The 17,134-nt window shown below is 41.9% G+C and overlaps 1 protein-coding gene across 1 annotated transcript; it reads left to right on the top strand.

The window, feature by feature from the left end:
- Positions 1–370: 370 nt before the first annotated feature.
- On the top strand, positions 371–16,923 carry LOC112254346 (glucoside xylosyltransferase 2). The gene is made up of 7 exons (XM_024426821.1): positions 371–777; positions 8,714–8,915; positions 11,635–11,766; positions 12,414–12,665; positions 13,105–13,228; positions 14,779–14,951; positions 15,346–16,923. The coding sequence occupies exons 1-7, from the start codon at positions 512–514 to the stop codon at positions 15,523–15,525; spliced, it is 1,329 nt and encodes a 442-aa protein (XP_024282589.1). The 5' UTR covers positions 371–511; the 3' UTR covers positions 15,526–16,923.
- Positions 16,924–17,134: the final 211 nt, after the last annotated feature.

Raw genomic sequence — 17,134 nt, 5'->3', positions numbered from 1 at the left:
ACAGTCACAGTAGTCCCCTGGAATTGCACTGTCCCATGAAACACAGTGATGTGTGAACATCTGAACTGTTATTGATATTCAGCACTGATATTTTAAGATATCACAAGATGGGTGTCTCATTACTGAAAAAACATGGCATGCTCTCCACAAGCCCCTCATTAATTCACAAAAATATATGCTCTCCCAGATCAAAGCACGTTTGTTTGTCTGGTGTGGGTAGATTTTTCATCAATGCAATTTTGAGAAACCTAAATCCAGTTACTTGATGCATTGCGATGGATGAGTTCAATTTGAGACCTCAAACATCTCTTCTAGAGATTACGGTAAGAAAATATTAGACCCTCCTCCACTGAGTTCATGAATGTGCAAAGCTCCTCTTCGCTCTCTATCATCTGCAGCATAATGCAACAGAGCAGTAACGACAAAATGTAAACTCTAGGTGTTATTGCCAATTCACAGACATGAAAGAGGAATCTTGTGCTCCTCCAAATCATTAGAACAATTTCCCACGATGAGAATTCACTGCAAAGTTGTTGTGATCACTGTCTGTTTAGGAGTTTTTCTACTTTTGTACTTTTTGGGGGGGAATGCTGCAGACGATTCGCCTTTGAAAGAAGTTGCGGAGGATTACTATTTTCCAACGTCCTCTGGGCTTGGAAACATTGTTGCATCGAAGTTAACAAAAAAGCCTCTCGATAAACTTCACATTCTACAGAAACAACCACTCACGGACCGAAAAGAAGCGAAAGTAGTCCGAGGCAATGCGATCGCAAAACGGTAAGCAATTTTCGGATCATTGCTTGTTGATGTGATTTATTGGCTTTTTCTCCACGCCTATTTTTTTCCTTCAACCTTTTGGCACGCATTTAAAGACGTAATATGTCTCAAAAGTCATTTCTGCACTTTTAATCTACGGATTGCATTTATATCTATTTACCGATATGGTTTATTTTTCTTTTGTTCCTTTTGGAAGTTATGGAATGAGTCCACACGTATCCTTTCCCTCTTCATTCAGGAGACGTGCTCCCCCATCGAAAACATACATGGGCTCAAATCTCAATTCAAGGACGTTGCCAACAAAAAATGGCTTTATCTGTCACGAGAGGACCAAACATGCAATTGTCATTCAAATCGTATTTTTATTATCACATGTATTTCTCTTAATGACCGATCAATGTATTGCACGTAGTCTCTCACCTATTCGGTGAGTTGTGTGCCTATTTGATCGCATGATGAGCTCAAAATAATTGTTTGTACACCAGTTTAAGAAAAAGGCTCGAGTGTAAAAATAATTGTGGAGTTTTGTGGAGTTTATCCCTTTTTAAGTCCTGTGGTTAACGGGTTTAAAGGTCACCTTGAGAGGTCTTCAATATGGTGTATAAATGAGTCCAAGGAGACCCACTGATTACACCGCTGGGGACTGACGAGCATACATTTACATATCTTATAGAATTACTTGCATCCAGGACCTATGCCTTTATTGTGCAGCAGGTAGCCTAGTGGTTAGACCTGCAAGATCGAATCCCCGAGCTGACAAGGTAAAAATCTGTCTTTCTGCCCCTGAACAAGGCAGTTAACAGACTGATCCTAGGCCGTCAATGAAAATAAGATTTGTTCTTTTAACTGACTTGCCTAGTTAAATAAAGGCAAAAAAATGTTGTCCCTTCAAAGTAAACAAGCACTTCTAGATATATAAATGAACAAAAATATAAAGGCAACATGTTGGTCCCATGTTTCATGAGTTGAAATAATGGATCTCAGAAATGTTCCATAAGTACAAAAAATGTATTTCTCTCATTTTGGCCACACATTTGTTTAAATCCCTATTAGTGAGCGTTTCTCCTTTGCCAAGATAATTCATCCACCTGACGGGTGTGACATGTCAAGAAACTGATTAAACGGCATGATAATTACACAGATGCTCCTTGTGCCGAGGACAATAAAAGGTCATTCTTAAATGTGCAGTTTTGTGTCACAACGCCACAGATAAAGTTGAGGGCGGGTGCAATTAGCATGCTCACTGCAGGAATCTCCAGCAGAGCTGTTGCCAGAGTTGAATGTTAATTGATCTACCATAAGCCACCTCCAACGTCGTTTTAAAGCATCTGGCAGTACGTCCAACCGGCCTCACAACCGCAGACCACGTGTAACCACGCCAGCCCAGGACCTCCACATCCGGCTTCTTCACCTACGGGATCGTCTGAGACCAGCCACCTGGACAGCTGATGAAACTGTGGGTTCGCACAACCAAAGAATTTCTGCACAAACTCTCATTGAACCTCATTTGCGTCCTCGTCTTGACCTGACTGCAGTTTGGTGTTGTAATCTACTTCAGTGGGCAAATGCTCACCTCTGATGACCACTGGCACGCTGGAGAAGTGTGCTCTTCACAGATGAATGCCTGGTTTTGCATCGTGTGGGCGAGTGGTTTGCTGACGTCAACGTTGTGAACATAGTGCCCCATGGTTGCGTTGGGGTTATGGTATGGGCAAGCTACGGACAACGAACACAATTGCATTTTATCGATGAGAATTTGATTGCACAGCGATAACGTGACGAGATCCTGAGGCCTATTGCCGTGCCGTTCATCCGCCTCCATCACCTCATGTTTAAGCATGATAATGCACGTCTCCATGTCGCAAGCATCTGTACACAATTCCTGGAAGCTGAAAATGTCCCAGTTCTTCCATGGCCTGCATACTCACCAGACATGTCACCCATTGAGCCTGTTTGGGATGCTCTGGATCGACGTGTATGCAGCATGTTCCAGTTCCCGCCAATATCCAGCAACCTCACACAGCCATTAGGAGTGGGACAACATTCCACAGGCCACAATCAACAGCCTGATCAACTCTATGTGAAGGAGATGTCGCGTTGCATGAGGTAAATAGTGGCCACACAAGATACTGACTGGTTTTCTGATCCATTCCCCTACCTTAAGGTATCTGTGACCAACTGATGCATACCTGTATTCCCATTGAAATGTGAAATCCATAGATTAGGGCCCAATAAATGTATTTCAATGGACAGATTTTTCTTATGAACTGCAACTCAGTAAAATCTTTGAAATTGTTGCGTTTTTATATTTTTTGTTCAGTGTAGATGACCTCAACTACTGGTCAAAACAATATGTCATCCCATGCTCTCACCCCCTCTTTCCTGTGCCTACCGGATAATAACCAGGCAATGGTTTGTCGTCTTTCACCATTCCAGTCCAGGGGTGGAAACATTTAGTCTTCTATTTGTCCTCTCTCAGGCTATCACGGATATGATAATATAATCCAGATTTGATAGCTTAAGGCAGTACTTTCTGTTGTAAAGCTTGCTTTCACCAACACCAGCGTTTCCCAGACTCTGTGCATGTTTTGGTTTTTGCCTTAACTGATAGCTGATTCAAATGATCAAAGCTTGATGATTAGTTGATTATTTTAGATCAGCTGTGTAGTGTTTGGTGCAAAAACCAAAACGTGCACCCCTTGGGGTCTCGAGAACCGAGTTCGGGAAATACTGCCCTGCACTGTCCTGTTTGATCAGTGAACTGGTTGGAAGCGCTTCTAAAGCATTCAGACTGGACCATAGTGTCCTAGCAGTGACCACACCCACACGCGTGTGCCCTCTACTGATAAGAGAAATGGGGTGATGGAGGAAATTGACTGAAGCAGGTTTCACAAACCATAACTCTGACAAAATAAAGGGAAAAAAACTAGACATCTGCCTTAGCTTTAGGCACTTGACCATTGGTTCTGGTGAAAGAGAGGGATAGAATTGCCATAAGATATATGCTATTATGTTGTTTTGGTTACTCTTCCCTGCTCATCATTGTTTGTGGAATTTCCCCACATAGTTCTCAGTCAAGTGAAAATTGTACATATATGATACTGTCGTCACAACAAACACTTTCCTTCATCGTCTGGAATATTGTACAATGGTGTGCCCTGACCCTAACAAGGTATTCATTCTATTGCAGTGACATTATGTAAAGCTAAATGTCATCTTGGATGACTAAAGACTGCTCTCTCTGTCTGCAGGTCTTGAAACCTCTCTGCTTACCAAAGCATCCTGGCGAGGTTTTAAGGGACATCTTATGTGGGCCTTATCAAGGGGAAAAGCTCTTTTTTTTTGCAGGAGAGTGAGCCAATGAAGGAGAAAGAGGGAGAATGTACCTCCTGGGAGACATGGGCAGAGGCTGGCGTTGAGTAACTTGGGAAATCTGTTTATCAGAATACACATGGCAAGGGCTGATGATTCACTGAAAGAGAATGTAACTTTATTCAAATCCGTTATGCACAGGGAGGACTTTCATATTCAGAAAGGAAAGCAAGCACATTTTTGTTATTTTCTTCCAAAACCTCTGGTGAAATTCCCTTCTCACAGCCTTCATCCAAGCAAGCCTTCAGCTCATTGTAGTAGTGGGTCGTGTCTGATTCTGAATAGTGTAAGTCAATTTTGATAGATTTGTTGAACAAGGTAAGCTGTATTGTCACTGCTGTTTTTTTCAAGGTTCAGGGTTTAAAAGATTGTTGCAGTGCAAGCCCAAGGCCTCATAGGCACAGTACTCTCTGTTGTCAATAATTAGTTATTGTTGTATCCCCTCAGAGCTAGTCTGAGTTTGTCCAAATGTTTCCAGATGGGTGGAATATACAGCACCAGTCAAAAGTTTGGACACACCTACTCATTCCAGGGTTCTTCTTTATTTTGACTATTTTCTTCATTGTAGAACATCAGTGAAGATAGCAAAACTATGAAATAACACATGGAATCATGTAGTAACCAAAAGTGTTTCTTCAGAGTAGCCACCCTTTGCCTTGATACCAGCTTTTCACACTGTTGGTGTTCTCTCAACCAGCTTCAGGAGGTAGTCACCTGGAATGCATTTCAATTAACAGGGGTGCCTTGTTAAAAGTTAATTTGTGGAATTTATTTCCTTCTTAATGCATTTGAGCCAATCAGTTGTGTTGTGAAAAGATTAGGGGTGGTATACAGAAGATAGCTCTTTGGTAAAAGACCATGTCCAATTTATGGCAAGAACAGCACAAATAAGTGAAATGACAGTCCATTACTTTAAGACATGAAGGTCAGTCAATCTGGAAAATTTCATGATCTTTGACAGTTTCTTCAAGTATAGTTGCAAAAACCATCAAGCGCTACGATGAAACTGGCTCTCATGAGCACCACCACAGGAGAGGAAGACCCAGAGTTACCTCTGCTGCTGAGGATAAGTTATTTCAAGTTAACTGCAGCTCAGATTGCAGCCCAAATAAAATGCTTCAGAGTTCAAGTAACAGATACATCTCAACATCATCTGTTCAGAGGAGACTGCGTGAATCAGGCCTTCATGGACGATTTGCTGCAAAGAAACCACTACTAAAGGACACCAATTAGAAGAAGAGACTTGCTTGGGCCAAGGAACATGAGCAATGGACAGTAAACCGGTGTAAATTTGTCCTTTTGTCTGAGGAGTCTACATTTTAGGTTTTTGGTTCCAAACGCCATGTCTTTATGAGACGCAGAGTAGGTGAATGGATGATCTCTGCATGTGTGGTTCCCACTGTGAAACATGGAGGAGGATGTGTGATGGTGTGGGAGTGCTTTGCTGGTGACACTGTCAGTGATTTATTTAGAATTCAAGGCACACTTAGCCATGCTGGTTACCACAGCACTCTGCAGCCATACCCCATCCCACCTGGTTTGTGCTTAGTGGGACTTTGGACAATGACCCAAAACACACCTCCAGGCTGTGTAAGGGCTATTCGACCAAGAAGGAGAGTGATGGAGTGCTGAATCAGATGACCTGGCCTCTATAATCACCCGACCTCAACCCAATTGAGATGGTTTGGGATGAGTTGGACCGCATCGTGAAGAAAAAGCAGCCAACAAGTGCGTGGAAACGCCTTCAAGACTTTTGTAAAAGCTTTCCAGGTGAAGCTGGTTGAGAGAATGCCAAGAGTGTGCAAAGCTGTCAAGGCGAAGGGTGGCTACTTTTAAGAATCTAAAATATATAGTTTGATTTGTTTAACACTTTTTGGTTACTACATGATTCCATATGTGTTATTTCAAAGCTTTGATGTCTTCGCTATTATTCTACATTGTAATGAATAGAACGAATAGAATAAAACCCTTGAACTTTTGACTGGTACTGTCATTCTAACACTCAGACTACCTCACATAAGCAGCATGTGCTTCTTAATGGGGCTTTGCTGTGTCTGTGTTCACAACATTCATTTTACTGGTCCAGGCCAGATATAAGCTCAGCAAAACAATAAGCGTCCCTTTTTCAGGACCCTGACTTTCAAAGCTAATTCGTAAAAATCCAAATAACTTCACAGAGCTTCATTTTAAAGGGTTTAAACACTGTTTCCCATGCTTGTTCAATGAACCATAAACAATTAATGAACATGTGGAACGGTCGTTAAGACACTAACAGCTTACAGACGGTAGGCAATTAAGATCACAGTTATGAAAACTAAGGACACTAAAGACGCCTTTCTATTGACTCTGAAAAACACCAACGTGCCTTAGGCATGCTGCAATGAGGCATGAGGACTGCAGATGTGGCCAGGGCAATAAATTGCAATGTCCGTACTGCGAGACGCCTAAGACGGCGCTACAGGGAGACAGAACGGACAGCTGATCATCCTCGCAGTGGCAGACCACGTGTAACAACACCTGCACAGGATCGGTACATCCGAACATCACACCTGTGGGACAGGTACAGGATGGCAACAACAACTGCCGAGTTACACCAGGAACACACAATCCCTCCATCAGTGCTCAGACTGTCCACAAAAGGCTGAGAGAGGCTGGACTGTAGGCCTGTTGTAAGGCAGGTCCTCACCGGACATCACCGGCAACAATGTTATGCCTATGTGCACAAACCCACCGTCACTGGATCCAGACAAAACTAGCAAAAATTGCTATTTTTTATTTTACCTTTATTTAACTAGGCAAGTCCGTTAAGAACAAATTCTTATTTTCAATGACGGCCTAGGAACAGTAGGTTAACTCCCTTGTTCAGCCTACATGCTACACTAGCCAAGTTATAAGTTATATATATAGCTGTCGTCTATATTAGCCACAACTTACCATTCTTTGTGCAGCTTCAAATGTCGAACAAAGTTGGAAATTGTTGCGCCTCCGTCTCTAATTTTCTTTCCGCATGTTTTGCAAGTTGCAATCCGTTTTTTGTTGATACAGCGTCGTCTTTATATCTGAACATAATAATCGTGGGTATCATCTTTCCAAGGGTTCCATCTGAATTCACCCGCCTACTTTCCTCTGCACTGCCATGCGCAAGTTTTTCTCAGCTGGTACAATTTGATTGGCTGCTGTCCGATTCAAACTGTAATCCGTTAAATGAAGAGTTGATGCGCTGCACACTTTTTTTAAACAGCATCATTTTTAATATTTGGCCTTGGGGAGGGTATCAAGTCAGGTTTGAGACATAAGGCTCAAGTCCAAGTTAAATCACAAGTCACTGGTGTCAAAGTCGAGTTACAAGTCATCATATTTGTGACTGGAGTCCACACCTCTGCCAGATCCTGACTGTTACTTTTGATTTTGACCCCCCCCCCCTTTTGTTCAGGGACACATTATTCAATTTCTGTTAGTCACATGTCTGTGGAACTTGTTCAGTTTGTGTCTTAGTTGTTGAATCTTGTTATGTTCATACAAATATTTCCACATGTTAAGTTTGTTGAAAACAAACGCAGTTGACAGTGAGAGGACATTTCTTTTGTTGCTGAGTTTAGTATGTATCATAGAACAACACATTTTAGGGTTAGGTTGCAGATTAAAAGAGAATATGCCTCTTCCTCAGTATTACATTCCCCCTACTAATATTGTGCACAGTACATGCTCATAAACATGAATTGTTCTTGAAAGAGCCATCAAAGCCGAGACTAGAGGACAGGTTTCTCTTGAGCCCTGCCATCAATCATAATCTGTGTCGCATGATTGTCCCTCAGCCATGCAGAAAATGAAGTGTCACGCTTGGAGACTATGCCTGCAACCCACCTTTCCAAAATCCTTTCACAACTGATAGACAAAGGATGCCTTGTTCTAAAGGAGGATTTTTGTGGCCATGAGTTTGTATTCTTCCTTTGCTCATGCTAATGCCTACATTTACAGGTGTTATATAAAATAAAAAAACACCCAGCCCATAGAGTATATACAAAGTGCAGCTCTGAGTATCTCGGTCTAGTTCTACATTGAGCTATAAAAATCATATATTTTTCAGACTTCATATTCAACTCTGCTGAATCCATTTGAATTTAATGGCAGTCTCTGCTGCTGTGCAGAGAGAATGATTTTTAAATCAGATATTGAAACTTGAGCACTAGAACAAAGCCCAGTGGATATATATACAGACCTACAGTACAGGGGGAGGGAGTTCTGCTCACTCTGAACACTCTTCAGGGTAGTCTTAACGAAGGCCTTGAATATGGACGTGTTGGTTAGCTGTCTGTCAGTAGAAACAGTGTGATGATGTGCTGTCTGGAATGTATGTGTCTCAGGCATATCCTGTCATGTTCCTGCCGTGCCTCTTAAAAAAAGCTGTAGATGTGTTCTCACGGTTTTGCCGTTGATGTGTCCTTGATGAAGTAGCAGCCTCGCTTCGGAGCGACATGGCTCTGCTGTTCGGATGTTATTTGATGAAGCGTCTGTAAACTGAGAGTCTTTAGCCTTGTTGCCCCTGTGTGTTCCCTTGTATCAGACAGAGGAGTGACGTGGGACTGGGCAGGCTCTCATCGAAGCGCGCCCGAGCTGAAGAAGTCATGCACCTGGCCGTGGTGGCCTGCGGGAACCGCCTGGACGAGACGCTTACCATGGTCAAGTCGGCCCTTCTCTTCAGCATCAAGAGGATCAAGTTCCACATCTTTGCAGAGGACCCCTTGGCCTCTCAGTTTGAAAAGAAGGTAAGTACCCTCAGGCAGGTACTAGAGTGCATGATCTAGGCTTTAGGTACGGTATGTTTCTGGAAAAGGAAAACACTAATTCTCAAAATATAGGCCTTATTGAATATTTTCAGAGACTCATGGTTCTCATGTATATCTTGGTTGCTGCTCAGGAATATACTACATTTACTACCAGATCTGAGCTTGTTTAAAAAATCAATTAAAAAACATGTAAGCTTTTTGAACTCCCTCTTGCTTCAACATCTTACAGGCTTCAGACCCTTTTATCTCAAGGCCGATCCTGTCACTCAGACATTTGTCTAACTGCATTACCCATGCAACATTTCAGTCATCTTTACTTTGTTTATTCACGAGCCAAGCTTTTCAAAGTCAATGTGTTGGGCTACTGTGTAGCTGTAAATCTAAAGGTATACATACTGGTAAATGAAAACAGCATGCATGCGTGAGGCTACATGCCCTTTGAGTGTTTATGGGGTATGGTCTGTGTAGCATGTGAACCTCCCCTTTTATAATTGGCTTCATGCTAGCCAGGAAGTTGAGTTAGTTAAACCCTAAAATCAGTAGCATATGTGCAGGAGATGGAACATTCCATGTCTGGCCTGCCTGCGCTGGTCAAAAAGGAGGTAGAAGAAAAGGGGTGGAAAGGGGTTCTGGCCTCGATCTATTTCTCCTATTCGAACAGAAACCCGGCCAGCTCCGCCCACTGATCTTTGTTTTGGGGCCAAATGATTTAATAATGCTGACGATTATGGAGGGCTTCAGAATCTAACGGAGCAGAAAATCGTAGGCCTCTCTGTGTGACAGCAGTGTTTACTTTGAAGGGGTAACCCTCATGCTTGGACAGAATGGGCTTCAAATCGGCTACCTCTAGTTTAGGTTAGTTTCACTGGGTTAGGCGTAGTTGTAGCAACAGCTGGCAGCATAATGGTCAATGTACAACACCACTGCACTTACTGTAAAGACATGACTTCATTTGTTTACAAAGACTTCCTTAGATGTGTACAGTGCCTTTGGAAAGTATTCAGACCCTTTGAATTTTTCCACATTTTGTTAGGTTACAGGCGTATTCTAAACGTGATTTAAATAGCCCCCCCCGTAATCAATCTAAACCGAATACCCCATAATGACAAAGCAAAAGCAGGTATAGACATTTTTGCTAATTAAAAAAAAAAATGTAAGAAATATTTACATAAGTATTCAGATGCTTTAATCAGTACTTTGTTGAAGCACCTTTGGCAGTGATTACGGTCTCCAGACTTCTTGGGTATGACGCTACAAGCTTGGCACACCTGTATTTGGGGAGTTTCTCCCATTCTTCTCTGCAGTGAGCTTATGGGTTTTACTGACTGATCACAGGCTACCAAGTAGCCAATGGCGACTTTGAAGGAGCTTCAGGCCTTTATGACAAAGACTGGTCAATGTGTGCATATGTGACCACAATATCACAAGCGCTCCACAAATCTGGCGTCTATGGGAGGGTGGCAAGAAGAAAAAAAAACACTCCTCAAAAAAAACACATTAAGTCTCATTTAAGCTTGGCCAAAAAGCACATTGTAGATTGAGGCCAAGTGCCAAAAAGTGTTGTGGTCAGATGAGACCAAAATTGAACTTTTTGGCCTTTAACGCAAAACGATATGTCTGGCGATAACCCACTACATCTTTTCAACCGAAGAACACCATGCCTACAGTAAAGCACAGCGGTGGTACCATCCTGTTGTGGGGATGTTTCTCTTCAGCGGGGACTGGAGCACTTGTCAGGATAGAAGGGAAAATGGAAAGTGGAAAATACCGACAGATTCTTGAGAACCTGCAGCCCTCTCCCAGGAAGTTGAAAATGGGAAGATGGTTCACGTTTCAACATGCCAATGACCCAAAGAACACCGCCAAAGCAACCATACAGTGGCTGAAGGACAAGAAGGTGAATGTCCTTGAGTGGCCTAGTCAGAGCCCCGACCTAAATTCAGTTGAGAATCTGTGGAATGACTTGAGTGCAGTCCATGAGCGGTCACCGTGCAATTTGACTGAGCTTGAACAATTCTGCAAGGAAGAATGGGCAGATATTGCACAGTCTAGGTGAGCAAAGTTTGAGACGTATTCACAAAGACTCATGGCTGTAATTCAAGCAAAAGGTGGTTCTACCAAGTATTAACTCAGGGGTGTTCACTTATCCAAATAGGGTATTTTACGGTTTTTCATTTTCAGATTTTTTTTTCTCCCACTTGCATGTTGTGGGTTACTGTAAGGCTGTAGGCAACAAAAGGTGAACATTTTGAAAGTGGGTGGTGACTTTCTATACCCACTGTAAATAAGGTATGTTTTTTATTTGTAATAAATTTGCAAAAATGTCAAACTGTTTTCGCTTTGTCATTTATGGGGTATTGTGTGCAGATTGCTGAGGATTATGATAATTTTTAAAATCCATTTTAGAATAAGGCTGTAACATAACAATGTGGAAAAAGTCAAGGGGTCTGAATACTTTCTGAAGACACCCGTATGTAGACTTGAACACTCAAGAGTGTATCGTGTCAGAATAAGGAATATTTCCATTTGCTCTTGCAGTGATCTCTCTCCCCATACACCTTGACTCAACCTTTCGAGTTGCAGTTTTGTTACTTTGGAAGTTAGATATGCGATGATAAAGGAGACACCTTGTGATGGCTGTGCTACCTCCTACAGATGATGATGATGGTGTCTTGTAACGTTGTGGTTTCTCTTTCAGCTGAGCCAGTGGGACCGTGCTATCTCCAACAAGTTCCAGTACAGTATCTACCCAATCACGTTCTCTGTGGGGAATGCAGAGGAATGGAAAAAGCTGTTCAAGCCCTGCGCTGCCCAGAGGCTGTTTCTCCCTGTAAGGCTACAGCACATTTTCTCTCACCTCTCTGTGTACTATATCGTATTTATCAAACATATACACTGATTTAAACTGATATAGATATATATTAATCAGCAAATATGTTTAGATAATTGTCCAGGTTATCTGTTTCCTATTTCTGTTCCACTCAGGGCTGCATTCTGACCCCAATGCATTTTCTATTAGATACATAGGATGAGCTTAGTTTACGCAAGCATACGAGTGATGTACCCAGAGAATAATGGTGTATCCTTTTATTATGGATTTTACTTTTATTACATTTGTATATAATCAATTACCTTAGCATGGTAATATATATGGATTTATTCATACCCATTGACCGTTACACACACATTGCTTTATCTTCGTACACATTGCATTACACCATTGTAAAAAGTGGTAAGCAATCCATGACTGCAGTTTGATTGATTGGCGGATGATTCTCTACAAACCACATACTTTGCAGGTGCCAAGTGATACTTGATTCTCATCAGGAACAGATGGCTTTGTGATTGCTCTCTTCCCTCAAGCCATTGTCGGTTTTTAGATGGCACATACTGTATGTATGTATAAAGGTCTGTCACAGGAATAGGAAAAAATGTGGTATTCTGATTGTAACTTACACATGATTGTCGTGACAACAGGTGATCCTGAAGGACGTGGACTCTCTGCTCTACGTGGATACAGATGTGCTGTTCCTCAGGCCCATGGATGATATGTGGAGTTTCCTCAAGGCCTTCAACACCACCCAGCTTGCTGCTATGGCCCCAGAGCATGAGATCCCCAAGATTGGCTGGTACAGCCGCTTCGCACGCCACCCCTTCTATGGGGTCACCGGGGTCAACTCTGGAGTCATGCTGATGAACCTCACAAGGATCCGAAGAACTTTGTTCAAAGTAAGGATCATCAATCAACATTTTGGTCATATTCCCTGTCCCGTGTCACTCACTACTGAGCATTTCTGCCCTGTTGTCCACCTCTGAGTTAAATCTCTAAGGAGAGTAGTTGTATCATTCAATCATATCTGTCTGAAGCCAGCTTAAGATATGGCACTTATTGACACTCCGTCTCAACAGTTGGGAGTGCTCAATGTAGCGTAAGGCAATGATTTAAGGCTCTGTGAGTGCCACACTAACATTAGAGCAGTGCTTCAGCACACTCAAGCTCAAATTGGCATTTCCCTGCATCCAAGAAAGATCATTACAAATTGTAACTTGGGGAATACTTGGCTAAAACTCTGTAAATTTGCTCCTTTCAAATCGGGCATTTCTGTTGTGTAAGATGTATAGCTGCTACTTGGGTTGTAGAGTAAACCAGTCCTTGTTCCTACTCCAGAACAGCATGATACCCAGTGGCCTGTCATGGGAGGACCTCCTCCACCCACTCTACCAGAAGTACAAGAACCACATCACTTGGGGCGACCAAGACCTCCTCAACATTATCTTCCACTACAACCCAGGTACACTCTACCACACCACAAATATACGAAAATGAAATGGTATATCATTTCACCGCCATTCATGTTGACAGCAAGAGCTGTACTTAGGCTTGCATCAATTTATAATGTTTCCCCAAAACATGATTCCAAGGGTGGTTGCATAAATGTCATCTTGTATGGAATTCAATACAATTCCTTCAGGCAGGTGTCATTATTGGTTTTCCTGCTCTAATACAACCACAATAAAGAACTCTCCTGAATGAGGTCAATGCTGTGGAACTAAACAAGCCTGCGGCTGCAGCAAATTCAGTCACAAGTACCAAGTGTTCCAAGCCTTAAGTAGACTTGGCAGGAGCATTATTTGTCTGACAACATGAATGGAACCTGTCTGCTAAACAAGCATATCCCTAGCAGCATCCCCAAATACATATATATATTTTTAAAGGGCCACGTGGAGGGAGCAGCCAGTCACTGTGAACGATCTGCATCCAACATGGAAAGACTTTAGTCTCTGGCATGTGTCTGATCTTTCTCCTTTTATGTATGCCCGTTACCTGGTCTCAGAGCATTTAGTATTATTCTGTACGTAAATCCGAGACACTCCATTTAGTGTGATGTGTTACGTTTCATATGGTTCTATCAGATGGTTACTTAAGGCAAAAATGAAAGTGGGGTGGATGGATGGGATGGGTGAGTTTGAATCTCATCACGGAGAACTTTAGTATTTTAGCTAATTATCAACTACTTTTGAGCAACTTTGAAACTACTTAGCTAACCCTTCCCCTAACTTTAACCATTTTAGCTAACTCTTCACCTAGGTTAAAGAGGAAGACTTAAGGCTAACTCCTAAACTTAACCCTAACCCATCAACACAATGGTTGCGAATTTTCAAATCTCATCACGGACAACTTTAGCATTTTAGCAACTAACTACTTTTTAGCTACTTTGCAACTACTTAGCTAACCCTAACTTTAACCCTTCACGTAACATTAACCTCGCAGCTTAACTAACGTTGGCGAGCTAGTTAACGTTAGCCACCTAGTTAGAATTAGTAACATGTTTGGCAAATTCAACATATTGTACAGTTAGCAAATTTGTAACATAATACGAAATGTAATTCGTAACATATATGAAATAGGTGATGGACATCCACAAATTAATACATACTATACAAACATCATACTAAATGGAGTGTCCCGGGTTTTACTTACAGAATATTACGAAATGCTCTGAGACTAGGTTGCTGCCCTTGTTTCTGGTTGAAGGGGATTCTCCGTTGGTGTTTTACTCTATTCCCAAGCCAAGATTTAATGCATTTTTCAAAGGACTGGAATCATTTTAGTTGTGAAGCAAGCCATTTGATAATTGACATGTTTTGGGAACAGCAAAACATGAGTTCTGAACGATTATCATTGTAGGTATTCGTTTTTTTTCTAAATGCTGTCTTTGGTACTAATCAATTTATTTATTTTTTCAATACTGGTGTCACAGTATACACTATGGTAAGCTTTGAGACATTGTGAAGAGATCTGATGTAACAGACATGTAATGGTGTGTTCCTGTGTTTGCAGAGTCTCTGTACACCTTCCCATGCCAGTGGAACTACAGGCCTGATCACTGCATGTATGGGAGCAACTGTAAAGGAGCGGAACAGGAAGGCGTGTCCATTCTCCACGGGAACCGAGGAGTGTATCATGATGACAAGCAGCCAGCCTTTAAAGTAGTGTATGATGCAATACATGAGGTAAGAATAATCTATTCATTTGAGTGGATTGTTTCACTAAAACCTGCACGTTTCGTTACTAGATTGCCGGTTACATCCTCTGGGACAAAGGCAACAAAATATGAAGGGGGAGAATCTCAGAAAATGATCAACCTTGGTATTAAATCCTTCTGTCCTTTTCTCTCCTTGGAAATGCTGTGGGAAATGTTAACATAAGGAAATCCTTGTCTCACCGCAACATCAGCCCCCTCTGCTGTCCATAGATAAGCCTTTTATTAACCAGACAATTTGATTCATATCCATCCCCTTCTACTGTACCTACAGTAAGCCACTGGCACAGTTGATTTATAAGAGGTTTGATAAGCTACCACTACTGGTGTCTAACCCTTAGGCCTGCAATGATTCTGTTTTACAGTACCCCTTTGAGGACAACATGTTCCAGTCGCTGTTCTATCCCCTCCAGACCAAGTTTCTGGACACTGTCAACACCCTGTGTGGTCGGATTCCCCAGGTGTTTCTCAAACAGGTAGAGAAGACCATGAGGACCGTGTACGAGAAGAAAGTGATCCGTCATGTGAAGCCGCCACCTAAATAACTACAGGAAACTGGATGGAAGAAGTTGTTTCTGACTATGGGAATCTTTCTGTGGAAGATGTGCAATGTCAGGAGTCCCCAGACCAGACTGCCATATTATGACTGAACTAGTATGGAAACTGATTGATGGAATCGGAATGCGTTGCACACCACAGCGGATCACAAATGACATTCCATTTGATTGGAATGGTGGAATGGATCATGATGATCATGTAGGACAGGCATTCAGTGCTGGTCAATGATGCCGTGTGTGGGGTAAGCTTGCCTTACCACCCACATAATTGTTTTTACAGAAACTGATTTACAGGTAAAACATGTGATTGGCTTCAAAATTGGTTTAATACCTTTTTTTTTTAAAGTACAATGCTTTCTTCAGGTCGGGATTAAGTCCTGGTGGAGAGAATTAAGTGGGAATTTAAAAAATGGCAGAGGTAATTTTATTTCTCTTAATGTGCATGAAAGTGTCTGTCGTAACACCTTTATATCTGAGGCTTCTGGAAATGGTTTGAAATGTTCCTACTCTGCCTGGAGGTCTGCGCCTAACTGATCCTTTTCTGTCAAACAAAGCTAATGGGTCTTTGCTTAACCAGAGCTTTCTGTCAAAGACAAAAATCACTTGCATATCTGTACATGTGGGAATGAGTGGATGTGATTCAACTTGTCCAGTTCTCCAAATGCCAATGACAGTATCATGAACCATATCATGCACACTAGAAATTGACCATTCAGATTTTGTATTAGAAGATGTATTAGGTAAATGCCCTATTGCAGGGGCAGGCAACCCTGTTCCTGGCGTGCTGCAGGCACTTCATGTTTTTGCTTTAGCTGACCTGGAAGACGAGGTGTGTTGAATTTATGCAATCGCCGAAGTGATCAGTTCTGTCAGGTGTGGTGCCTTAGTTGGAACAAAAATCCTGCAGTACTCCAGGAACAGGGTTGACTGCCCTATTGCATTGCTGTAATAGTTTGACGTGAGCAAATAGAACAGGGCATGCATACCATTAGTCCTCGATTCAATCGTCAAAGCATTGCAAATCCCTATATGAAAAAGCAGTGTAGTTGTCGCAGATCAAAACTACCAAAGTGCTAGTGCTTATAGTCGGACAGTATTTTCTAAACTATGTGCCATGTGAATTAATAAATGCTCTTAAAATGTTTTATTTTGTTTCTGCAAGAAAAGGACAGTAAACTTAATGAAAGTGTCTCGCTATAAAGTCATACTATCAGTGAGTGATACAGTATGTGGACTCTGGGATTTATAATGTGACGTTCGTGTAGCCTAATCCTCCATCGGTTGACATGTGTGTTTACCGGCAATCATTTAAACTGGAAACTCAAGATGGTTGTATTTATACATGCTTATGTTTACTCTTTTTCCAGAATAAAGAAAATGCCAACAGTTCTGTGTCTATATTAGTGGAACATGAGACATGCACAGCCTTGCAGCTATAGATTCCAGACATTTGAAATAAAACATGCAGGGGACACTCAGTGGTTTGTCAGATGTATGCCCACCCTGAAGTACATAACGTGGAGAAAGCAAGGCAATGCAATTGGAAGATTAGTATCTATTATTGAAGAAACACTCCAGCTTGAAGGTGCTGGCATGA

Source organism: Oncorhynchus tshawytscha, linkage group LG07 (genome assembly GCF_018296145.1).
Source record: "Oncorhynchus tshawytscha isolate Ot180627B linkage group LG07, Otsh_v2.0, whole genome shotgun sequence".
NCBI lineage: Eukaryota > Metazoa > Chordata > Actinopteri > Salmoniformes > Salmonidae > Oncorhynchus > Oncorhynchus tshawytscha.
The sequence above is the reverse complement of the archived record's forward strand: the minus strand, read 5'-3'. Positions and strand labels throughout refer to the sequence as shown.

What these genes read in the sequence shown, in the direction of transcription:
- LOC112254346 (XM_024426821.1), top strand. Translation starts at nt 512, where the DNA reads ATGAGAATTCACTGCAAAGTTGTTGTGATCACTGTCTGTTTAGGAGTT. An exon ending in GGCAATGCGATCGCAAAACG is followed by an intron (nt 778 to 8,713) that starts GTAAGCAATTTT and finishes CCCTTGTATCAG; the next exon opens with ACAGAGGAGTGACGTGGGAC. An exon ending in TATCTTCCACTACAACCCAG is followed by an intron (nt 13,229 to 14,778) that starts GTACACTCTACC and finishes CTGTGTTTGCAG; the next exon opens with AGTCTCTGTACACCTTCCCA.